This window comes from Struthio camelus, chromosome 7 (genome assembly GCF_040807025.1).
Source record: "Struthio camelus isolate bStrCam1 chromosome 7, bStrCam1.hap1, whole genome shotgun sequence".
Lineage (NCBI taxonomy): Eukaryota > Metazoa > Chordata > Aves > Struthioniformes > Struthionidae > Struthio > Struthio camelus.
The window spans coordinates 43735102-43758846 of NC_090948.1; the positions used below are offsets into that span (position 1 = coordinate 43735102).

At 49.7% G+C, this 23745-nt stretch overlaps 2 protein-coding genes and 1 long non-coding RNA gene across 5 annotated transcripts in view; 2 read left to right on the forward strand and 1 right to left on the reverse strand.

Annotated features, from left to right (window-relative positions):
* The first annotated feature begins 9090 nt into the window (after positions 1-9090).
* Positions 9091-10992, forward strand: LOC138067858 (uncharacterized). Its single transcript, XR_011142310.1, has 2 exons — positions 9091-9872; positions 9972-10992. It is a non-coding gene; the product is annotated as an uncharacterized lncRNA (long non-coding RNA).
* Positions 10993-12178: 1186 nt separating this feature from the next.
* Positions 12179-18720, reverse strand: ZNF511 (zinc finger protein 511). Its single transcript, XM_068951178.1, has 6 exons — positions 18541-18720; positions 18127-18200; positions 17450-17651; positions 16598-16722; positions 15033-15218; positions 12179-12588 (listed from the first exon to the last, which is right to left on the reverse strand). The coding sequence occupies exons 1-6, from the start codon at positions 18718-18720 to the stop codon at positions 12519-12521; spliced, it is 837 nt and encodes a 278-aa protein (XP_068807279.1). The 3' UTR covers positions 12179-12518.
* A 70-nt stretch (positions 18721-18790) lies between these two features.
* Positions 18791-23745, forward strand: part of TUBGCP2 (tubulin gamma complex component 2) — a 41535-nt gene continuing 36580 nt past the window's right edge. The window contains exons 1-3 of one of the 3 annotated variants that reach the window (XM_068951136.1): positions 18791-18910; positions 20661-20831; positions 22535-22663. In XM_068951136.1, the coding sequence (XP_068807237.1) occupies positions 20682-20831; positions 22535-22663 (279 nt within the window). In that variant the 5' untranslated portion in view covers positions 18791-18910; positions 20661-20681. Of the gene's footprint in view, positions 18911-18939; positions 20832-22534; positions 22664-23745 lie in introns of those variants that run through there. The other 2 variants (XM_009683199.2, XM_009683200.2) reach the window with 2 other exon arrangements.

A 23745-nucleotide genomic window follows, 5' to 3' on the forward strand; every position in this document is an offset into this window, starting at 1 on the left:
GCATGCCGCTGCTGTGCAGACTGGGGAGTCACTCTGAATCAGAGGATCCACTCGGCGCACACTGCCGTCACAACAGGCGCCTTTGGTTGAGAACGGGGGATACTGCAGGATGCCACCCTGTGCTACAAGGGTGTGAAAAGCACACAAAGTCCTCAGAGGCTCTCTCCTGTGCACCTCGATGCTGAGCAGAGCAAGGGAAGAGCTAGGATCTCTGATCTCTGCAGGGAAAGCAGCCATTATGCTTCACAGTGGGACCGATGAGAACAGGAGCTCAGAGGTCCCTGGAGACTTCTGGTCAGAGTGGGTAATCAGCACTTGAGAATGATAGAGTGGATGAAAGCAGCTAAGTCATATTTACCACTGGGAAAATGAGACTTTCCCACAGTCTCTGTGCTGTACTCACAAGAAACTGAGCTTTGTAATAAATAACTTACTCCACTCCCCAAACAACCTTCACAGCATCAACTTTCCGTCATCTACAAGGCTCAAAACAAAACAATACTGAATAAACCTGGGGAAAGTGTCTCTTCCGGGTTCCCTTTATTCCAGTGTTATTTGGTCTGGATTATGTAAGAAGAGACAGGCTTCAATACTGCCCTGGACGTTATTTTATTAAGAACGATCAGCTGCAATCCTTATATGCAGAAATTCAAATACTTTGTGGCTAAATGTACCCTCTTGCCAATTTGATTTACTGGAACATGTTATTGTCACTGTTCATTTGTGACTGGTAAAGAAATAATATCCGAGGAGCCACGAGCCAATCTAACATGAGTCACTGATCAGACTGTCTTTATACTTCAGCTACGGTTGGACATTATTCCTGTCATCTCTTAAAGGATAGCACCCAGGATCCAGAAGTGGCCATTATTGAAGAATATGAAGAATTTTGGGCAATGGAAGATGCAGCCGGATCCCCCTTCCCCTTCTCATCTCCTGGCTGAACGAGCCCAAGTCCTGCATCCTTTCCTGGGCTCCAGCCCCACTGACTCCCTGGACTTGCTCCAGTTTGTTGATGTCTCTCTTGTACTGGGGCCCCAAAACTGGGTAAAGATCTGGGTGTGGCCTAAATATGTGGCCAGCGGTGATGAGCTTTAGCACTCAGGCGGAGATTCACAGACAAGTTAATCAGAGCTCTATCACTTCAGGTAGCAAATTCGACACAGCCCGAACGTACTGTTTGCAACAATCAGCGCTAGTATGCAGCTTTAATGCATACGGCAGTGAAGGGGCAGAAAACAGCTCCTCAAAATGTGAGCAAGCCTGAAGGAAATAGAAATAAGGCAGCCGTCATGCATGCAAACCAGATGTTTATTTACCTCTGCAGAAAGCAGAAACCAAACAAGTATTCACAGTTACTGTGTTCAGCTCATTCCCCTAATGTTCCTGTGTCCTGGATCCCCCTGTTACACCACTTACACATCAGGTCTTCTGGCCAGACAGGGATGTCTGAGGCTTTAGTAGTTCTGAAGTGGGCTTACAGGAAATCAGCCAAATAAATCCAGCCCATGATAAATAAAACCTCAGGCTGAACCAAGAGCAAGCAGATGGCCCGTGTATAGACCATAGTCAAAACAGTCTTGCAAAGCATGATTCATCTGTATCTTGGGAAAATAAATCCATATATCTGTAGCCTCCACCTAGAAAAGCTACAAGACTCAGTTTTTTGTTCCTGAATTCCCCAGACAGACAAGACAGAAAAAGGACTTCAGCTCACCTATTGCAGATGGCATTGTGTACTTCCCCCAGACCACAGCTGATCAGAAACATCTATCCAAAGGGACTGGAAACACTACTAAAAAATGCTTCTAAGCCTAATCAGCCATAGTAGCCTGGAAAAATGCAGCAGGAATAGGCATAGGGCAGCATTGCCATATGGTGTTTCATAATGTGACTCCTGTTCATTTCAGTAGCGTTAAATGCCAGGAGACAAAGTTTCATAATCTTGAGAAGGAAACATTAATTAAAAGGGACCACAATATAAGTTTATGAAATACCTAGTAACTGGCAAAAAGGGGCATGAGTCCCTGCCTTAGAGCTCCAGGCTAAAAGATCCCAAGGTGGCACTGTACTCGTCCTCTAGCTCATGAAGTCTGCCATGTATCTCAAGGCCACTGATTGCTCTGACTGACCTAAGCCAACTGAAAGAGCTCTCTGAAGGCCAGATAGCCCCAGTGGCACTGATGGAGAGGAGCAACTTGGAGACCAAGAACAGCCCTAGGGCCTCTTTCCATTGAAGACCCACTCTCCAGGAGCACCCTCTGTCCCCCAGTGCAGGCCAAGATGAATCCCACCACAGCTGGAGATGGTGCCTGGGAGCACAAACTGCCAAGGTCATACAAGATCACACTGTGGTGACCTGCAGGAACCAAGCCGAGCCTAGAAATCTTCGTTTACTACAAAGTCCATGAGGAAAAAAAGGAAACTCCAGGTTTCCTTTGGGGAAATGGAGTTTTGGCCCCATTTCATTGTAGGGCAAGTGTTTACCTTACTAAGGGTAGAGAAACCCGTGCAGCAGTTGAGCTGGTAGGATGCTAACAAGGAGTGCCTCTTTCTGGTGGATGGGGAGCTCTTGTGACCATCAGACATTTGCCAGATCAAAAACTTTGTTCTGAAACACCACAGCTGCCTCTTGGGAGGCAAAGGGAAGCTCCCTCAGAGGTTTCACCTCTTAGGTGAGAGGGGAAGGCAGGTAGCATCCTCAGTAGTTCCCTGGCCAGAAGCCAGGGATGATTTTGTCCTTTGTTTTTCTACTTTATTCAAGTGAAGACAAAAGTTTCCAGATGGAAACTTAGAATATAAACGTATAAGGGAGAATATCGTTCTTCCTTCTTAGAGGAACTGAATGTGATCTTTACACGGCAGCGTGCCGTCGTCTGCAGGCAGCTGGCTTCAGTGACTCTGTGGTTGCTTACAATTTCCAGCTATTCCAGCAGAAAAAAACTCACTGGGGTTTCCAGTTTTTGAAACTATTTTTTGCTTATTTCCTGACTCTGCTGCTAGGAAAGCCTCAGGATAGCCCCAGTGGCAACGGCATAGGAACGCCAGAGGATGTACAAGGTGGTCTTCTTTATTCTGTACCATGGCTGGTCTTCTAAGGGACCCATATGGAAGGTTTCCCAGGTTTCCCAGGTAAAGGCTGTTTTTTGGAGCCTATCTATGTCCCATGCTTGCCTCTGTTACGCTGTTATCTTCCCAGTTGTTCTTCGAGCAGACTGGAGAGATCTGGTTGGTGTTTAACATTTGTGAGAAAATTGATGCTTCCCTCATGTAGCTATTAAATATCTCAAATTACAGCTCTGTTACAAACTGCATTACTCTGATTTACAAACTACTCTGATTTACATACTCTGATTTACAAACTGCACTGGAAATCACGGTAACACCCCATATTTCTGAACAGGTAGGTGACGCAAACCCTTGCACTGATGCCTGCTCAATCATCCCTGTGCCTAGAGTGGATGAAACAGGGTATGAGAGAAGATATCAAGAGGTGTCACAGTTAGGCTTCTTCAGTCACAAAGCTGGAGGGTATCTGTAAAAATTGACAATGAATGGAAAGACACTTGGGAAAGCTTTGTTCATTTTAGAAAGGAAGTAAATCCAAAGGATGCAGCAACAGAAGTAAACACTACAGCCTTCTATAGCGTATTGTCCATTCCTGCAAACAAATCACACCTCGACTCCGTGAACTAATTTCCACTCATTATTTATTGCGTGCAGTAGTGCAAGCAATTTCCACAGGGAGGATTCCTCTGAAGGTGGAAATACTTTCCCCTGAAAGGCTGGATGAGTTGTGGCAAGTTGAGAAGCTGATACTTCAAAGCAGGGTAGGTAATTTTGGGGTAATAAGAGGACACAAGATGTCCTTGGCCAACCAAGAGCTACTAAGAGGAAACTACCAAACTGTAATTTGGGGATGGTCACAAACATCCAAATTCTGACATTTCATGGCTTACTTGTGTGATATTACAGCTCATCCATGTGCCTAGTTCATCCTCCTGCTGCCAATCCCCACCATTTGTCTGCAATTGCACTGCTCATTTCTGTTTTGAAAGGGAAGGTTTGCGTGGGTTGTTATCTTCCAACAACTTGACCACAACAGTACTGTCCACACAAAGCAGCTGGCTGCTTCCTCTCCCCATACTTCTATATCCTGTCACAGTGAAGCTCAGGCCATGGCCAGGACGGCAGAATCAATTTGACGCTGTGGAGCAGGATCCAGATTCAATCAGCTGGTACAAAAATGGAGACGGAGTCTGGCCTCTGTGTACTGTGCACCTTAGTGTCTACTCACTCCAGGCTTACACCCACCACCCCTGGTCTCCAAGAGGTATCCCAGGGAAGGACCCATTGCACCTTTGATGATCACCGGGTGGTTAATAAGTATGAAGTCATGCTGCCCTTGCAGGACAGGTGGATATGTTTGTGTGCAGTGCCAAACAGCTACCACCTAGGGGATGTGGAGAAGAAAAGGATCTTCACAGAATCACAGAACCCTAAAGTTAGAGAATAATTGCACGTAGGAAGGAACCTCTAGGGATTGTTTGGTCCAAACTCCCAGTCACAGCAGGATCAACTACAGCCGGTTGCTCAGGCTCTTGTCCTGACAAGCTTTGAATATTCCCCAGGATGGAGATCCCACCCTGGTATCCTGGTCCAGTGTTTGACCACCCTCAGGGTAAAAAAAAATTTCCTTATACCTAATCAGAACTTGTCCCTGCGGCTACCTGTTGTCTCCTGTCCTATCCCCACACACCTTCACAAAGGTTCTGCTTCCATATACACCTTCCCATTAGGTAGTTTCTGCTTCCATATACACCTTCCCATCAGGTAGTTGTATGCAGCAATAACATATCCCCCATCTCACTCTTCTCTTCTCCCGGCCAAACAGGCCCAGTTCTTCCTTTTACATCCTGAGCTCCAGGTCCCTAGCCAGCTTGGTGATCTCTGCTAGACTCAGTCCAGTATGCCAATGACTTTCTTGTGATTGAAAGCATCAAACTGAATGCAGTACTCCAGATGCAGTCTCACAAATGACAAAGAGAGGAGAACCCCCTTCCTAGACCTGCTGGCAGCAGTCCTACCGATAGCACAGAGAACAAAGTCAGCTTTCTTCGCCTCAAGAGCACGTTGCTAACTCCTATTCAGCTTGTTGTTTACCATCTGCCAGGGCCCTGAGGGTACTAATTGGCCCTAACTGCCTAACTAGGCTCACCTGGGACCCCACCCGCTTCCTCTGTCCATGGATCCCGGAGCTGCATTTAAACTCAGTCCTGGGCCTTCCCTCCCTACCTGATCTATGCTGTAGGGTGCCCATCTTCAGTTCTGTCTCCTGGGTGGCCCTCATGCCTGTGCTGTAACGTTCTCTCCAGTCCTGTTGCCAGCCCAATCTCCTGCTGGACCTGGTTAGTGAGGGCACTGCCTGTGCTGGGTCACCCTCAGCTCCCAGCTCATCCTCCTTCAAGAAGCTGCCCTGCTCTTGCTGCTCCCTGACAGCACAACCTCCAGCTCCTCTTCTACAAAGTTGTTTTCTAGCCTCCCAGCCCATTGTACCTCATAAAGATGCTTGGCCAAAAATTGCAGCAGATAACTACACTCACAAAAGAGTGATGCTGTTTATGGGATTAAGGCCCTGTTGGGGGTCAAAAGATAGGACAGTTCTGAAAACATCAAAGCCACAAGGCTTTCAGACACTTGAAGGATGAAAGGCATGAGTAGTTATCTTCTATGCAAATATCAGCAGAGCATCCAGTGGAACAAAGCCTGGCTTCTCAGCTGGCCCCCAAGCAGTACCATGAGTGACTGAAGTGTGAGTCGATGCTTGTGCTAGCAACTAGTTTTAGCTGATAAAAACATAGATACTCCTTCCCTTACAATGGCCTTGCTTAAATAAAAGATGATAAAGACTAGGTAACCTTGGCCTGGTTCTCATATTTAAAAGGCAACTCCACGCAGCTGCAAACCAAGTGTCCTCACTGCTTGACAGGTGGGGAAACTGTGCCCAGCTCTGTTCCTTTCCAGTTGTTCAGCCCTCATCCGTTGCCACTTCTCTACCAGCTGAAACTCTTGCTCCTCTTCTGTTCTTCAGTGGTGTTTTGGGTTTTTTAGCGTTTTAACCCTGGGACTAAGGAAAGACCCTGTACATAACTTTGTGGCATCTCTGCAGTGACAGAGACCTGTGAGCATGCAGAGGTTCTGGAACAGAAAAGGACCATACGGACTTCCTTCACCACCTTCAGGAAATGAGATGTTGCTATTCCTACAACAACCTAGGCCATACAGCCTCTTGCCTTGCCCACGTGCTCCCAGCTCCCATGCATAGCAAGACCCCAGGTGGCACCCAGTGCCCATATGTGCTCCTCCAGCAAGGTAAGCGGCACTCCAGCCACTGATGCTGTGGCACAAACCACGAGCATGACACAACAGCAGTTGTTGTTAGAGCACTTCTTGGGAGAGGATGGGGACTGACCAGGTGAGCTGCAGCTCTGCTGAGAAGGACCCCAGGCCACAGTGGACACCATGCTGAACGTGAAGCGACAGTCAGCCCTGTGAAGGCAGCCCACAGCCTGAGCTACATTAGGAGTGGGCTACACCTGCAATACTATATCCAGGTCTGGCTCCCAGTTCAAGAGGGATGTGGAGACCTTGGCAAGGCCTCTTGGAGGCTGCCAAGCTGGTGGAGGCCTGGACCCCCAGGGAGGGGTTTCAGAGCTTGGCTATGCAAAGCCACGGTCGCCCGGATGGTGACTCCTGCTGTGAGCAGGAGATGGAGTAGAGACCTGCAGAATCCTCTTCCACTAGCACTGCGGTGAGCTTATGCTGAGAACCTGCTTACCCATGCAGCTCCCTTCTCCTTGATGGGCCAGCTGCCCTGTGAAGGATTCCCAGCCTCTAAGAAACCAGTTCCTTCCACGGCTGGGCGGAGTGCAAGACAGGCCAGGAAGGTAAGCTGGCCCTGAACTAGGAGATGAGCTCTACTAACAGGCCTGAACCAGGCGCACATAGCGAGGAAGAGGAAGATGCCTGATGAAGACTTGAGCTTTCTATCATGGAGAAGACCACCTACTGCTATCCTCAGCATGGGCTCATTCATGCACTGGCATGTTCTGTCCCTCCCTTACAAATCTCTTTTTCTGGCCGATATCCCTCCAGATGGAGGCCAGAAAGGAGCCAAGCCACCCTCACCGCTGGGGGGCCTGTTGGCTGGGGCCACCAATACCATTTTTTAGGGGGACAGGGGCTATATCTGTCTACAGGGCCTGAGTGTGACAGATGAAGTTGGGGGTGTGGAGGGGTATTTGTGTGTGAGGGATGCAGGGAGAGCACAGCCGGGTGTGGGAGTGCAGCGGGGTGCGGGTGTGTGTACAGGGAGGGCGAGGGAGGGTATTTGTGCAGAGCCTGGCAGGGTGTGGAGACACCGGGGTGCCTACACCCAGCCCAGGGATAGGAGTGTGGATATGAGGAGAGGGTGTGAGGAAAGAGCCCAGGGTGTGCTTGAGTGTGTGGGTAAAGTGCAAGTCTGGGTGTGTTTATATTGTCTGCATGTGTCGGAAGATCCTAGGGATTTGTGGGTGAGCGGTCAGGGACTGTGTACAGCCCAGCTGCGGTTTTGTGTGTGCAGTGCAGCAGGGTGTGCGTGTCTGTGCGCAGGGGTGTGTGTGTATAGGGCAGGGGTGTGTATATGTGCACGGGTGAGCGCGTGCATGGGGGTAAGGGGTGGGTGTGCACATAGAGGGTGTGCGTGGAGGGTAGGGGTGTTGGTGGGTGCACGCAGGGACAGCGATGTGTGTGCATGGGACTGTTTGAGTACGTGGGGGGTGTGCAGGGATGTGGGTGTGTGGGTACCTGAGAGTTTGTGGGTATGGGTGAGTGTGTGCAAGCGAGGGTGTGAGGGGATGCAGGTGTGTGTGCATGGGGTACAAGAGTGGGGGGGGGGTTGTGCATGGAGTAGAGGGGTAGGTGTGGGGGGTTGTGCATGGGGTACAGGAGTGTGGGCGCATGGGTAGTGAATGGGATACAGAGGAATGTGTGTGTGCACGGGGTACAGGGGTGTGGGGGGGTTGTGCATGGGGTACAGGGGTATGGGGCATTTGCATGGGGTACAGGGGTGTGGGCGCATGGGTAGTGAATGGGATACAGAGGTATATGTGTGTGCATGGGGTATGGAGGTGTGGGGGGGGTTGTGCATGGGGTACAGGGGTGTGGGGGAGTTGTGCATAGGGCGCAGGGGCGGGGGGGGTTGTGCAGGGGCGGGGGGGGTCATACACGGGGTCCAGGGGCGGGGGGGGGTTGTGCAGGGGCAGGGGGGGGGTCGTACACGGGGTCCAGGGGCGGGGGGGGGGGTTGTACAGGGGCGGGGGGGGTCGTACACGGGGTCCAGGGGCAGGGGGGGTTGTGCAGGGCCGGGGGGGGTCGTACACGGGGTCCAGGGGCGGGGGGGGGGGTTGTACAGGGGCGGGGGGGGTCGTACACGGGGTCCAGGGGTGGGGGGGGGGTTGTACAGGGGCGGGGGGGGGGGGTCGTACACGGGGTCCAGGGGTGGGGGGGGGTCTTGCAGGGACGGGGGGGGGTCGTACACGGGGTCCAGGGGTGGGGGGGGGTTGTACAGGGCCGGGGGGGGGGTCTTGCAGGGGCGAGGGGGGGGGACCGTCCGCGCGCAGCGGGAGCGCGAAGGGAACCGCTCCCCCCCCCGGCCCCGCGGACCTTGGTGCAGCCGCTCGGTCAGGCGGCGGCCAATGGGGGCGCCAGGGCGGGGCGCGTCACGGGCTGCCGGAGCTCCGATTGGCGGGCGGCCCATGAAAGCGCCGCGGCGCAACTTTTAGTGCCGGGAAAGTGGGGCGGCGGCGGCGGACGGTGGGTCCGGGCAATGGAGGCCGCCGCCGCCAGCAGCGGGCGGGCAGCCGGCCCGCGCCGCCGCCTCGCCCGGCCATGAGCGCAGCCCCGCCGCCGCCGTCGCCGCCGCCGGACGGGGCCGCGCCGGGGCCTGGGCCGCCGCTGCCCTTCAGCGTGGAGTCCCTGCTGGTGGCGGAGCCGGCGGCCGCCGCCGCGCCGGGGCCGCCGGCGGGAGGGGAGCGGGAGGCGGGGCGGCGGAGCCCGGCGGGCTGCCCGCTGCGGCAGCACCGGCACAACCGCAAGCCGCGGACGCCGTTCAGCGCGGCGCAGCTGCTGGCGCTGGAGGGGCGCTTCGGGCGGCAGCGGTACCTGTCGCTGGCGGAGCGCGCCGAGGTGGCGGCGGCGCTGCGCCTCTCGGAGACGCAGGTGAAGATCTGGTTCCAGAACCGGCGCGCCAAGGCCAAGCGGCTGCGGGAGGCCGAGCTGGAGCGCCTCAAGCTGCCGCCCTGCCCGCCGCCCGCCGCCGCGCCGCCCGCCCTCGCCTACCGCCTCTTCTACCTGGCCTAGCCCCAGCCCGGGCCTCCAGCCCGCTCCCGTCCCCGCCCGGCGGTCCCGTCCCTTCGCTCGCTCTGTGCTTCCCTCCCTCCATCCCTCAAATGCACGTCTCCCTCCATCTGGACACTCGCTCATCCCTCCGCTCCATCCAGTCCCTTGCTCCTTCCTTCCTGCCTGTCTTTCCAGCCCTCTCTTCCCCAACCCACCTCGTCCATACCTTCTCCCATCCCTCCGTCCTGGCAGAAGATGCTCCTCGGTGCCCTGGCGTCCCTGTTTGGTTGAGTGCAAGGCTGCTCCTGGATGTCTTCCTTCCCTTTGAAACCGAAGTGCGTTCCCCAAGCTGGAAGGCTCCCGGCGGCTGTCGAGGGGAAGGGCTGCGCGGTGCTCGGGCCGGGCTGCAAGGAAGAGCGAGCGGTGACAGCCTGGCGAAGACAGTGGCATGCCCCAAGCGGGGCCGATGACTGACACGGGGGCTTTCGCAGGTCCGTCCTCCCCGGGAGCTCTGCACTGCTGTACGCTTGGATTTACAAACCCTAAGTGTAAAAACTCTCTGGCGTATGTAAAAACTTGTCTTTCCCTAGGCCGGGTCGCAGCTCTCCGGTGCGTCTGCCAGGGAGACGGCTGCAAGAAGCAGCTCTCCCCCTGTGGAGGTGCAGCACAGCCCACGCGAAGCAGCGATCGCAGCACCCAAGCCAGTGATCCTCACTCAGGGAACTGAGGCGACTGGGCAAGCGCTCCGCATCGGAAAAATACAATTTCGCAGCAAAGAAAGAGCCTCGCACTTCTCACAAATGCTGATCCATGTGCTAAACGTGGCTCCTTTCCCTCTTTGCCAAGAAGGACTAAACATGGGGCCCCCTATCCCCGCTCAGCTGCCGTCAGGCAAGCAGCAGTTCTGGCTAGCATGTGGGCCAGCGTCCCCCACGTAAATCTGGGTGCAGGAGCAATAGGGACACTGCTGCATGTTAAAAGCTGTGAGCTTTCTCTATAGGGTGAGGAGTGAGGATTAAAGCTGGACGAACTGGCTGACTTTCAAAATGATAACAGAATGAAGCATTTTAAAATGCACACGGAAATTTCCTGCACCCCTATAAAAATTACAGCCAGCTCCTATTTGCAAGGGTTTTTTTTTCCAAGCCCTTACATGCTTTGTTAGGTTTTTGGGACGGGAAGGAGGGAAGCAATTACAGATCCTAAACTTCTTCGATGAATGCTGTACCATCAACCACCCTTCCCCCCCACCCCCAAAATGCTTCTCCAGATCCACACACGACCGCTTGCGATTCCCTTCTCGTCTTTATGGACAAGTCTCTAAGTGCCCCCATTTAATGGGATTTCAAGGACTGGCCACAGAGTGCTTATGCTGGCTCTGTGGTCTGCAGTGTGGGATGTGAGCAAAAGGGTATGTGTTTCAAACTGCATGTTTTTTGTTTTTTTTTTTTCTCCCAGTGGGACAAGTCTAAACAAGAAGGAATAGACAAAGGGGCAAAATAACCTTCGTGATTACCTGGTTTTGGGGGTATTTGGGGCAAAGGGTGGTCCAATGTGTGTGTCCAACTCCACTTCATCCTCGTAGCATCATTTAAACTGTCTGCAAAACAATTCATTTTTGAGGTCTTTTTATTTATTCACCTACTGGGAAATCACTTTAACTCAGCTTGGAACTGTGTTGCAAGGCCAGGTATGCTTTCCCTGGCCTTGGCAAACCTTTTACCTGTGGTTCCTGAGTGGTTGCTGGGCTGTGGAGCAAACTTTGGTGACGTGGAAAGGGTTGGAATTAGGGACCAACGGTTTTACTCTAAGGGGTTTTTTTTTTTTGTTTATGGTTCCAAATAGTTTCCATACAGTCAGCACGTTTCATCTTTGACCTTCTTGAATCCGTTTTTTCCCCAAAGAGGCAAAATGAAAAAAAACTTTTGTAACTTCAGCTCCAGCATTGCAAGACAGTTGATTTGTTCTCACCTCCGTGTTGCTGTGCCCTGCTGCAGTCCTAAACAAAGATCCTGCTCTTTTTGCTAGTGATTCATGCAAAGAAGTTGCAGAGATCAGCAGCTGTCAACAGGGCTATTCTCACCGGCATCTTTTAAAAATTCTCCCAGAAAATAGAGGACTGACTTAATTAAGGGCATTGTAATAACTGAGGCAGTAAGTGTTGTACCTGCTGATCCTGGGGTTTGCAGATATAGTGCTAGTCAGTAAATTTAAGGCAAGACCTCTGCAGATCTATATCTTGTAGGTTGTAGGAATTAAACGGTTTTGTTTGTGTGCGTGCTCTTACTCAGGAGCAGCACTGCCCTAAGCTACTGTAACAGCAGGAGGTTGTTGCAGCCCTTCTCAAATGCTGTGCCTCACAAATACATTCCTCTGTATTTTATTTTAATTCTTCCCTACGCAAGCAGAGCTGGCAGGAAAGTGTAACACCATCACACCCGACTAGGTGGTGGAGTTGGGGTTTCGAGTTGGGTGAAGCTTTTGCAAACACTTCACAGGGGTTATCTGTATTAATCTCTCACCTGGTCTGGGGGAAAAGACAGCTGCTACCTAAGCACAAGTGCAAGGTCTTACCACAGGGAGAGAAATACACTCTATTTCCCTCTGTGTTATCCCTGCTACATTTTTGGCAGTGATTCATAGCAAGTTATTCACAAACCATCTGCACGATTCCTGTGCTTGTCTGGAGTTCGTAATATCATTTACCATTTCCAAGCTCAAGCAAGATATGAGCGTCTAGAAAGCTGATGTTGCCCAGAGCAGTACTGGCACTGATAAGACATAAAAACTTACAGCATGAAGGCAAATACATTTATTTGTAGTTTGATTTCAGGGAGGATCAAAGAGAGTGATGCATCTCATGACAGATAAATGTAAGCATGGCTCTGCCTTGAGATCTTGTTGAAGGGATGCAGTACAGAGACATGGCGGTAGCAATGCAGTTCCCAAGATATTTTTTGTAACCCAAACTGCTGCAGCTGCACAATCCCTGTCCTCCCTTTTCCGCTTTTTCTTTATGGAGTGAATCCTTGCACGCAGCTGCAAATACTCCAGCTTGGCCACAGTGCCGTCACTAATTTTTGCTGGCCGCAACCGCTGGCGTCATTTCATCTTGTGCAAATCTGCTGTGTTGACCTTCAGACTTTCTTCTTTGGGCCTTTAAATCCTCGGGTGGCGCCTTGTCCAAAACAAATTGTGGATGGGATCCTAGAAGGGGAGGCACCATTTAATACACATTTTTGAGGTCTTTCTTTGTGTATCAGTAGAGGTTCTGCTACGTCAATTCAATTAATAGGAATAACCACACTTTAAAAGACAAAGCTGGTTTAGTCCAAAATGCAAAACGACAGTTGCTGCTTTATACAGAAAGCATTTGCAGACATTTTGCTTAATGGGGACACAGTCAGCGTATCATTTGTAAGGAGGAGGGAGATCCGAAGATAACTTTCACGTCCTCTCTTCAAATATCTATTAGTTCTCCAGGCCTGATTCCCCAACAAATCTCTAGCTCTTCCAAACATAAAAATAACTTTCAGAAGGCAAACAGGTTGGGGATATTGGGGATAACCCGCTTGCGTGAACGAACACAGCTACACAGGCACAGAGTCTGAGAAAAATACAACCCTGATTAGGCATGCATGTCGTTTACATGACTTGATCCCAGCTGAACAAGTTGTTGGAGCTAAGGGAAATAAGCCATCTTTCGGGGGAATTCATCTCAGTAGAGAAATGATGGTTTGATAAAGCAAGACTTACAGCACAGGGCTGAGTTGCAGCCAGTGCTACAAAGCCTTACAGAAATGTTCACTCGTTATCTGCTTGAGCCAGTGTTAAGCACTGCGGGAGCTCTCTAATATACGTGTTGCCAGCAGGAAGGTCTGGTTGCATACAGATTCATTTGGGCATGCTTTCAGCGTGCTTATATCCAGCCCCGTGCCCCCTGGGAAGAGGAAGGATACCTTCCTGGGAAGAGGAAGGTATCATAAGAACATAAGGTATAAATCACCAAAATGTAATTTGAGAAATATGGGAAATATTGTTCTGCTTTTACATCTGTTTGGCACTTTTCGTTTATATTCTGGGGGCTTCTCCTCTCTTTACAACCATGCGAGGGTAAGATGTCACAAAATATAAGTCATCAGACAGTTGTGATTTTTTTGCGGAGGTGTATCATTGTAAAAGGGCAGAAGAGCAGATGTAACAGTGACAGCATGGCCTTTCAGTAACAAATTTTTCTTATGATCTGTAGTATCATGCCAAATTCATCAGTTTCTCTCTCGTTTATCAGCTGTTATTCCTGAAAAAGCAGTGAAATTTAAAATGTCATCTTGGCAGCTGCTTAGCATCTTCTTAACCCCACTGACAATTAGAGGGACAGTTATTTGTTGGACGGATCAGCCCCAATGCGCTACCATCAAAAGCGGAACCAATCAGCTGTAGCACTAGCACGTTCAGACATGGCTTCACAGCTCCTTACAGAGCTGTGGAACAGCAGCATTCACCTCATTTTAAGGAGGTAAAGCGAAGCATTGATGAAAGCAGGAGGGAGTTGAGGGCAGAACCGCGCTGCTGCCAGGATGCCACTGGGTTACTGACGCAGCAAACCAGGGGCCACGGCATAACGGCAAACCCAAAACAGAGCTATCCCTTTGCTAACTGGAAGAGTTAAGCAAAACCGTATAAAACTTTACAATGAAAGACCATTAAAACAGTTAATAAAAATATACCGATCCAAGTGCTGGGAAGAGGACGGCACAGTCTGTCTCAATGATGAATTGATTAGAATGCTATCTTGTGTCTTATTCAGGTTTTACAGCATAAGAGTTTTTTCAAAGGTAGGGAAATGCAATTTAGTTTCAACTTTTTGTAAAGATTTTATTAAAAAAAAAAACCAACAACAATGCTCATCTGGCCTTGCAAAAAATAAAATTCAGAGTAGGACGTTCATCTGCTTTATTTATATCTCATCCCATGAACATGCATGGGAGCACAGAAAGTTACAGTGAAATGCACCAGCTCAACCGGCAGTCAACTAAGATGGGAAAATGAAACCAGAAAAGACGTTTGCATAGGTATTTTAGGGCTCTGACCCCAACAAATTTCATGTCTTCAGGACCCACGCCATTCGACAATACTACAGGAAGAGATCGCAGCCTAGCAGAGTTACGGAAACAGCCTGTTGACAAGGCTTTCACAGCGCACACATGCTCTTTTCTTCCTTACACTTTCCTCATCCTGCAACAATGCCCGGTATGGTTGCAAGGACCACAGAAATGCTTTTCTGAACTCAGGTCCTTGAGCTTCTTAGTCATAAATCCGTTTGCTACTGGCAAAGCAATAAATGCTCAAATTGCAGCTTGCCAGGATTAATAAAACAAACACTCCTCATAATAACTAAGCCTTTCCTTTGAGACTTGGCAATTGCTGAGCCTGGTATTTTTGCATAGATGCAGGTTAAGTGAGAAATCGTGGGTTAGAAAATTCATCCGCTTCATGAAAAGGGCTTTAAAAACATACAAGAAATACTACCTCTTTATGTCTTCAACTCAGAAACACACTGAGCCACGGTACACTAGGTATTTCAAAATGCAATTAAGATGACACAGTCCCAGCCCCAGAAATTTTTGCCTGTGAGAGCAAACGGTACAAACCTGGATTTATAGAGTCGTTTCTCTGGTACCAAGGGGGCTGGGTTGGGTGCGGGCAGAGGGATCTCCACGTTCTCACTGGGGCCTATTTCCATGGAATCTGCTTGCAGTTGCTCCAAAGTCTCCACACTCACATCCATTGGCACCCCTGCATCCTGTTTCATGGGAGATCTCTCGTGCTTGGTGCCACTGCAGAGATAAAATTTTATATCCTCTCTCAGTAGCTGCCACGTGAGCTCAGAGCAAAGGAAATGAAAGGTATTTAATCAGGAAGCTACGAAACAAGTCGAGGCACACTTAGGGGAGTTATCGCAAGAAGGAGGCACAAAAATCCAGCTGCGCAGGCTGCCAGGAGCAGCCAGAATGCCTCTGGAGAGCTAGGTGACAGGGCTTGGATGAGCTCCTACTAGAGGATTCAGGGTCACTGCTTTATAGCACATGGCTTAGTCCATCCTTTTTTTTCTTATATCCATAAAGTATAACTCATACATGTGCTTGAGTGCCAGGACAGGACTTTCTTTCAGCTGATGTCATGCCACAGCTAAAGGTGAACATTAGCTTTTAATCCCTGGCTAACAGAGTGGCAGTAACTGCAGTACACAGTTTCTTTCTTTCCTAAACGTGGAGCCATTGTAAGCAGGGCCAGCTGCCTGCTAATGCAAAGTCTTTGACCAACTCTCTCCATCTCTGCCCATATCCGTCTCGAGTAAACTGAAGTGTCTGGAGCAGAACAAATTTAACCTTTTGTTGCCGAACCTGCCCCAGGAATATCACGCCGTGATGTCATGACAGTGATGCACAGCCTGAGTCTGCTTCTGTAACCAGCTGTTTCCTTATCCAGAGCAGCATTACGTCACTTCTTACCATAGAAACACAGAAAGATTTAGGTTGGAAAGGACCTCTGAAGATCTCTGGCCGGCCCCCCCCGCTCCAGACAGGGTTCACAGCTAGACCAGGATAACAAGGCAAGCTTTGAAAGTCTCCGCAGACCCAGTCCCCTGTCCCTCTGTGCATCTGTCCCAGGGCTGCACCACACTGCTAGGCAAGGGATTTTCTTTCTCTCTCCACCCTATCACTCAGCTTACCAATAAAGGTGTTAAACAGTATCCCTTCCTATATTAATTCTTGCAGTGAAAAACAGCGCTTGGAATGAGTGGCCAAATCGGAAAGCCATATACCAAACTTACAAAGCCTCCCTCTGCTCTACTCCTGCTTTTGGAGGATGGGAATATTGCAAAGGACTAGGGAGAAAAGCAGAATGCACGCAGAAAATGATGCGGAGAGGTGCTGGGCTTTGTGTTTAGACTTGAGACAGCATGAGGGGAGCAGAGCCTGCAGCTGCACGGGAGAGAGACTACTTCAGCACTAACATATGGTTTATCATTGCTGTTAAAAGATGTTCTCGTTCACCTGCTTTTACGAATGGCATAAAAATTTCCCTTCTGGCTCCTGAGCAGCCTCTTAAGGTGTAAACTTGTTTACTTTGGAAAGGGAATCAAACAGCAAAGCATAACATCTCTAAAAACATTAAGGGAAAATCAGCTGCACTACTGCAATTCTGCAGTTACCTTTTAACTTTTTTTGGTCTATCAAATCGAAAGTCTGCAGGATAAAGGTGAACGGTGACCAAGTGATCCTTTCTGTCTTTGCTGCTCTTGAACTTCTCTGCGCAGCCTTCTACTAAGCACTTGTACTGAAAAGCAGGAAAAAAGAAAAATGACTGGGAAAGGTGAGCGGTGTCAGCTGGCTGCATGGGTGTGCTGCTCCACTGCACAACCCAAGATCGGGGCAGGGGCGCGGCCGGAGCGTTTTAGTGGGTCCCCCAGCATTTGCTTGCAAACGTCAGGAGAGAGAGTCCTCTCCCTCATAAGGTCTCAATGGAGCAAAACTAAAAGCTGGATTAATAAAACTACTCGGCTAGGACCTTACTAGCCAGCATCCAGCCGTGCACAGAATAAAAATCGCCATTTATATGTGGCAAATCAATCTCCAGACCGGTGGTGTCAGTCCAGAAGGATGCCAGCCCGTGCCATACCCACTGGGATGTGATCTGACACTGCAACCACGAGCAAAGGGCTGTTTTGTGAACGGAAGGCTGGGGTACAGTCCCACTTTGCCATGACTAGCGGTTCCCTCGATCTTTGCTTCCTCCCAGTGGGACATGAGCCGCACTTGCCCACTGCACAGTAGGCTGGAGAGCCTTACTGGTTTCAAGTGCACATGGGAAGATCTGGCAGTCACAAAGACTGCAACGCCAATCTGCCTGCACATCTGCAATTATTTTTCGGCGTCTCTTAACTGCACATTAAAAATCAGAAGTGGCTGTACCAACCAGGGGGCTATCGCTAAGGAAAAAAAGGCAAAAATTGGATATTGCAAGTCCTCAGACAGCACATGCCTCCCGTTTGTTTGTGACTCACCATGTTCTGTTTCTCTGCCATTATCTGGAAGAGCGAGTCGTGCCACTCCAAGATGTGAATATCCAAGAGATGCCCGGATGGAAAAGAGCGCTTACAGAAGGAGCAGACATTCCTGTGCAGCGTGTTGTAGTGGTGCTCGTAGCCCTCCAAGGTATCGAAGACCTGGCAGCACCCAGAGATGTGACAACAGAATTCAGACACCCTGCAGGGAGATGAGGACCATCACGCTATGTTAAATGCCATCCCCAATATATAAACCAGTGCTTCAATTTAACTTGCATATAATTAACACTTCCCTTTAGGTGACTTTACTTACTTGCGGCTTTTTTTTTCTTTTTGTCAAGAATAATAAATTAAGTGATATGTAAATAACAATAAATTAAATCAATGATTAAGATCATAGTGGTCTTTTTAAAACTCTTCTGCAACACTTTCCTGCCTTCTCCCTCTTAACTCGTTTCTGCTTCTCTGCCCTGACAGTCAATGCACAACAGGACTGTGAAACGCCCCAGCCCAGCATCTTTATAACTAACAGGAACGGGCAGGATTCACACAGCGTCTCTGTGATGGCATCTTCTCGCTGGAAAGGAGACTCTGTATGACTCCAGTTGAAAACTAACAAACCATTTGCTAATTAGAAAGACGCTGTGATAGTTTGCACGCGCTGTCTCGCTCACTTGGCTCTTTCTGCCACCTCTGCAACGCTCGTAAGGACATCTTGGAGGTACAGATGTCTGTGAACGTCTCCATCCTAGGAGAGGAAAGAGAGAAAGAGGTTACGGCCAGACAACAACAACCCGCATCCACAAAGGAAAAGGCAAGGGTTTTTACTGAGGACTGAGCTGTCAAAAGCGATGTAACGACGGCGTTACAAGAAACTCAGGGGACCGGCAGATTCTGATTTATTCCGCTTCGCTGAGGGGCTTCCCCTAAGCCCAACCTCTTCTCTCTTCCGGGGGCGGCCTGAGGCCTTGACTCGGCCACGCTTGCCCTGCTGCGTCCCTCGCTGCACCGCCCGGGCAAGGCGCCCATCACAGCCGGAACAGCCGCGGCCGACGCAGGCCGCTCGGGGAAGCGGGCGCGGCCGTTACCTCCAGCAGCGGGTGGTGGCGGCGCAGGCGGAGGCGGCGCGGGGCGAAGGCGAAGGGCGGGCGCGGCGGGGCGCGGGGCGCGGCGGGCGGCGGCGGCGGCGGCGGCGGCGGCGGCGGGCGGGCGGCGGAGGACGGCGGCGCCGCGCCCAGGCGGCCGCGCAGCTCGGCCGGCAGCAGCATGGAGCCCGCTGGCGCCGCCCTCCGCGCATGCGCGCACTCCGCGCTTCCGGGCCGCGGCGCCGGCGCTTCCGGGCGGGCGGGCGTGCAGGTGGGAGCGGGCGCGGCGGCGGCGGCGGCGGCGAGGCGAGGCGAGGCGAGGCGAGGCGAGGCGGCCTGCCCCCCCCCCCCCCCCCGGGAGCTGTCCGTGCCGGTGAGTGCCCGGCCCGGCCCGGCGCGGGGGACCGGGAGCGGCGAGGCGGCGCGGGTGGGGGCTGCCAGGCCAGGCCAGGCGTCGTTTCTCAGCGGTTTTCCGTTATTTATTTTCCGTTATTTTCCGTTACCGCCGCGCGGGCCTGCGCCTCTGGCGCTTTCGCTGCGCCCCTCTGAGCAGGGTCCGGCCCCGACGTCTCTGTAACCGCTTTGGGCAGCGGCAGATGCAGCTAGACTGCCCTTTGCCTCCTCGTCTCCTGGCCGGAGATCGTTTTGCGGCGCGCCGCAGCACAGGGGCCCCTTTTGCCGCCGGTGTTTTTTGGCAGTCGCGGTGATAGGATGCCCTGTGCTTTCATCCCGTTCACACGTGATGCCGCCACGGTGAGCGCTTGCTATCCTGGGCACCGTTCACAGGGACCTTGACGGGCTGGAGAATTAAGCGCGAGGGAACGTTAGAAAAAGGAGCGCAGGCCCAACGTTGCATTACCTGCGCCGGGGACAGGAGAACCCAAGCAATTGCAGAGGCTGCGGGATGGCCGGCAAGAAGGCAGCTTTGTAGAAAGGGACCTGGTGGACGGCGACGTGAACAAATCGGCAGCGGGCCCTTGCAGCAGCGAAGGCCGGTTCTTGGCCTGTGAGGAAGAGCATAGCCCAGCAGGTCAACTAAAGTAGGTGTTACAGTCTGCCTGGCCCCTGCGAGGCCACATCTGAAACATCACGGCCAGTCTGGGGGGACCCTCCACGTGAGCGAAATGTAAAGAAACTAGGCAGGGGCCACTACGAGGCTGGAAGCCACGATGTACGAGGAGAGGCTGTGGGAACTGGGCTTGTTCAGCCAGGAGACGAGAAGGCAAAGTGGGATCCAACGGCATCTTCCACCGCTAAAGCAGTTAGAGAAGACATAGCCAGATTTTGCTCAGAAGTGCACAGCGAATGTGCAAGTTGCAAGAGCCCAAGCTGCGACAAAGGAAATTCCGGTTGGATTAGGAAAAGATGTTTCCCTGTGTGGATGCAATCTCCGTCTTTGGAGATATTAAAACTTGGATTGGACAAGGCCCTGGGCAACCTGCTTTCATTTGACTTTGTTTTGGGTGGAGAGTTGGACCAAGACTTGCGGAGGTTCCTTTCAGCCTAAATGGTTCTGTGATTTTGTTTTTTACCATGAAAGCAGTGCAAACCGAAACTGTGTCTAGATGCTTGGCGTTCTGCATATGTATGGCTTGAAACATTAAACTGCTTTGCATGATGCCTCACTCTGTTTCCTCTGCAGCCATCATTTAAGTAACTTTGCGGAATTCAGTTCGTCTGTTAATGAAACGAGTAGTAGAATATAAAGACACATAAGCTCGGAAAACTGCTTGCAGATAACTTCAGAGGCAGCAGCACAGATGGGCTGCTGAAGCCAGTAATTCCAGCTGTGTCTGCACGAATCAAAGGTTCTTATGAAGACGCAGCTTTTGTAACTTTTCCACCACTGTGACTTCCAGGATGAAATTTCTCTCTGCTGGTATACCTGCACTTAAGTTAGCATTTGTGCCATTATAGTTAGACCAGACAGGATGACAAAGTTTTTTGTTTTGTTTACTTTCTTGTCTTCAAACAAAGAAACGTGTGTTTCTTTGTTCCAGTCAAATGTTTTAGCAAACCTTGTAGGCTTATAAAGCATATAGGAAATGTTACTTGTATGTGTACGCTTTCATGTTTAACAGTATAATCATGACGTATTGCCTTTGTTTCTGCATCCTGTGGAGTTCATAACCTTAGGTGGAAGTATGAGCGAGTTCCGCATACACCACGATGTCAATGAGTTGTTAAGCCTGCTACGTGTTCATGGAGGCGAAGGAGCCGAAGTATACATAGATCTTCTGCAGAAGAATCGAACACCTTATGTTACCACAACTGTCTCCACACACAGTGCTAAGGTGAGTGCTACTGTACTGTAATCATAGTTTAGATGTGTTTCAGATCTAATGGGAAAGCTGGTAGGACTCCTGAAGCACCTTGCTTCCTTTGCAATTGTTGATAGAAATTCCATTGGCTCTCAGAGCACAATCATCTCTAAAGAGGAGTTAAAGCTAAACATTCCTCAGTGTGATTTCTCTTGGCTAGTGATGTGAACTACCTTTTGCATACTCTTTACAAGTGCTGAGATAACTTATTTCGTGCCCTCTTTTATGAGATAACTTGTCTTCTGCAAGTATAGAGCTGGGCACATGTCGGGGGTAACAGTTGACTTTGAATTTTTTCTGAGAATGATGGTGAAGTCCTGTTGACATTGGTAGGAAAGGGGTAATCGGATCTGGAGCCTCAATCTTGCGTATAAAGTAAAAGCATTATCTCAGGAAGAAGGTACATTCCTTGACTCTTAGAAAGACTGGTAGAAGAACGTGAGGAAGATTGTTAAAACTGCAGGAAAAAGCTAAAACAAAAGCCTTATATTGTGACTACAAGAGTTGTTTCAAGTTTTAATCAGAAGGGCCAAGGTTTAGAGAAGAATAAAGCAAATGAAAAACAGAAGATATGTATGAAATAATATGGTGTGACCAATACCTGACTTTTTTTCTGAATATCACCTAGTTTTAGGGATTTGAAGCCTAAAACTTGCCACGACCAAGAATACTTCTGGGGTCATAAGACTGCTTTTCATTGTCATCTTGAAAGTCAGTTCATCAGTCAAGTTGTAAACAACAGAAAGTCTGAAAGTTCAGATGTTTGTAGCCTGGACTGCATGTTTTCCCTAGCTCCAGTCTTATGTATCATTTATGCTGACAGCTACAGATCATAACATTGTAAAAAGATTTAGGCCGGAGGCACACCTGGAGGTCTCCAGTCCAATCCGTGCTCACAGCAAGGCCAAAGGAACAGCTACATCAGGCTGCTCAGTTAAGTTTTGAATATCTCCAAGAGGTTCCTTGATCTCTCTGGGCCCTGTTCCGTGGCAGCACTGCTCACATGGGGAAGGACTGTTTCCTTAGAGCCAGCTGGGATTTCCCGTGTTGCAACTTGTGCTGGTGCTTTTGCTGTACCCCTCTGAGCAGAGCGGGCCTTGTTATCTCTGTAACCCCTTGGGCAATGGAAGATGCAGTAGCATCCCCCTTCACCTTCTCATGTCCCAGCTGAACCAGCCCAGCTCCTACAACCCTCTCCTTGTATGCCCTGGCCTCCAGCCCCACCATTGCTGTGGCTCCGCACTGGACTCACTCCAGTTCGTGGATGTCTCTCTTGTAGTGAGGGCCCCAAACTGGATCCAGATGTGGCCTCAGCCATGCCAAATAGAGGGGAATAATCCCTTAATAATGTTGCTGATGGGAAGTTATATTGCTTCAAACTGAGCAGGTACAAAGTGCGTCCTGCTCCAGCTCTTGTTTCAGTTTCTTCCTCTTTTCTCTCCTGCAATTCCTTGTCCACAACTGAAGTGCTAGGACCCCCCATTATATTGTCTCCTCCACCAGCGTAATTATTAGTGGGAGACAAGTGCTGCATCATTCAGTCCAAAACCTATTTCCAGAAGTATTTTGGCAGCAGCAGCCTGCAAGTTGTCACCTTCTTTGCACAGTGCTCCTCTCCTGAATGATGTGGTAATAATAGTATATTAAACATTTAATATTAACCTGGTGTCTTATAGGTAAAAATAGCAGAATTTTCTCGAACTCCTGAAGATTTTTTAAAGAAGTACGATGAGCTGAAGTCTAAAAATACAAGACATCTAGATTCCTTGGTATATCTACTGTCAAAGCTCACAGAAGACAAAGAGGTTTGTTTCTGGATTAGAAATGAATCTGTTCTAGATATTCAGTAGTAGCAATAATGCAGTGACTTTAAGTACGGCACATTTTATGATGACAGCGTTCAGTGAAACACGTTGAAATCAACAGAAGACAACCAGTTATAATTAAAACACTAGTGCGAATTATATGGCTGAGGTTGTACTAAGACGTTCTTTTTAATCCTTTGGTTTCAGCTTCTTGTGAGGTTGGGAGGGGAAATCTGCATAGGAGATGAATTTGCAGATACTTTGGCTTATGTAAGGGTGAAAAAACATGGAACTAGCACCAAGGAAATAGCTTGAGATGAATTTTTAAGTAATGTGACAAAGTTCAGGTTGTTTAAACCTGGCATTTATATGTTTTACATACTTAGACGTATGTAGCATTCTGAGGAAACAAAAATCATGAAACCATGTTAATTTACAATGGTGCCTTCTTCGTGTTTCCAGTTGTTAAAACCAACTCACAAAGTACTTGAATATTAAAAGTGAAGGGAAAAGTACAGCCATAACCTCAAGAGGAGCTGAAAGAGAGGGGAGAACCTTTAACCTCTAACAGTATAGCTGCTTTTGCTACATTTTATGTCTGATTCAGTGTTGGGAAGGGTCTGCAGCACGTGCTCCTTTCTTGCCGAATTGAGAAGGGCTGTGGTCAGCCCAGTGGAAAGGTTAGATTTTGTTGATCCTGACACCGTCATAACCACGGGAATTTAAAAACTGTGGTGTGTGTGACCTGTAAGAAGTAACTTGCTCACTCCTTCAAGCACCATCACAATGGAACACATTTGATGGTACGTTGATTTGGGGTTTCTGTCTTCTTCCTTCTTCATTTCTAAAGAAAAAAAGGGATTTAAGTAAAAAACGTGCCTTGTCACTGCATATTTAATGCTCAAATCAATATTTAATGCCTTAAATCAAATTGGGAGTTAAGGTTGACAACAAGCAGCAGGAATCGTTCTGTGTAATTAAGCTGTGGATCGCCTTGCCCCAGGGCGCTGTTGCTTCTAAAATTTCATGTGGGTTCAGAAAAAACACCTGGACAAATTTGTGGTACAAAATTTGAAGGATGT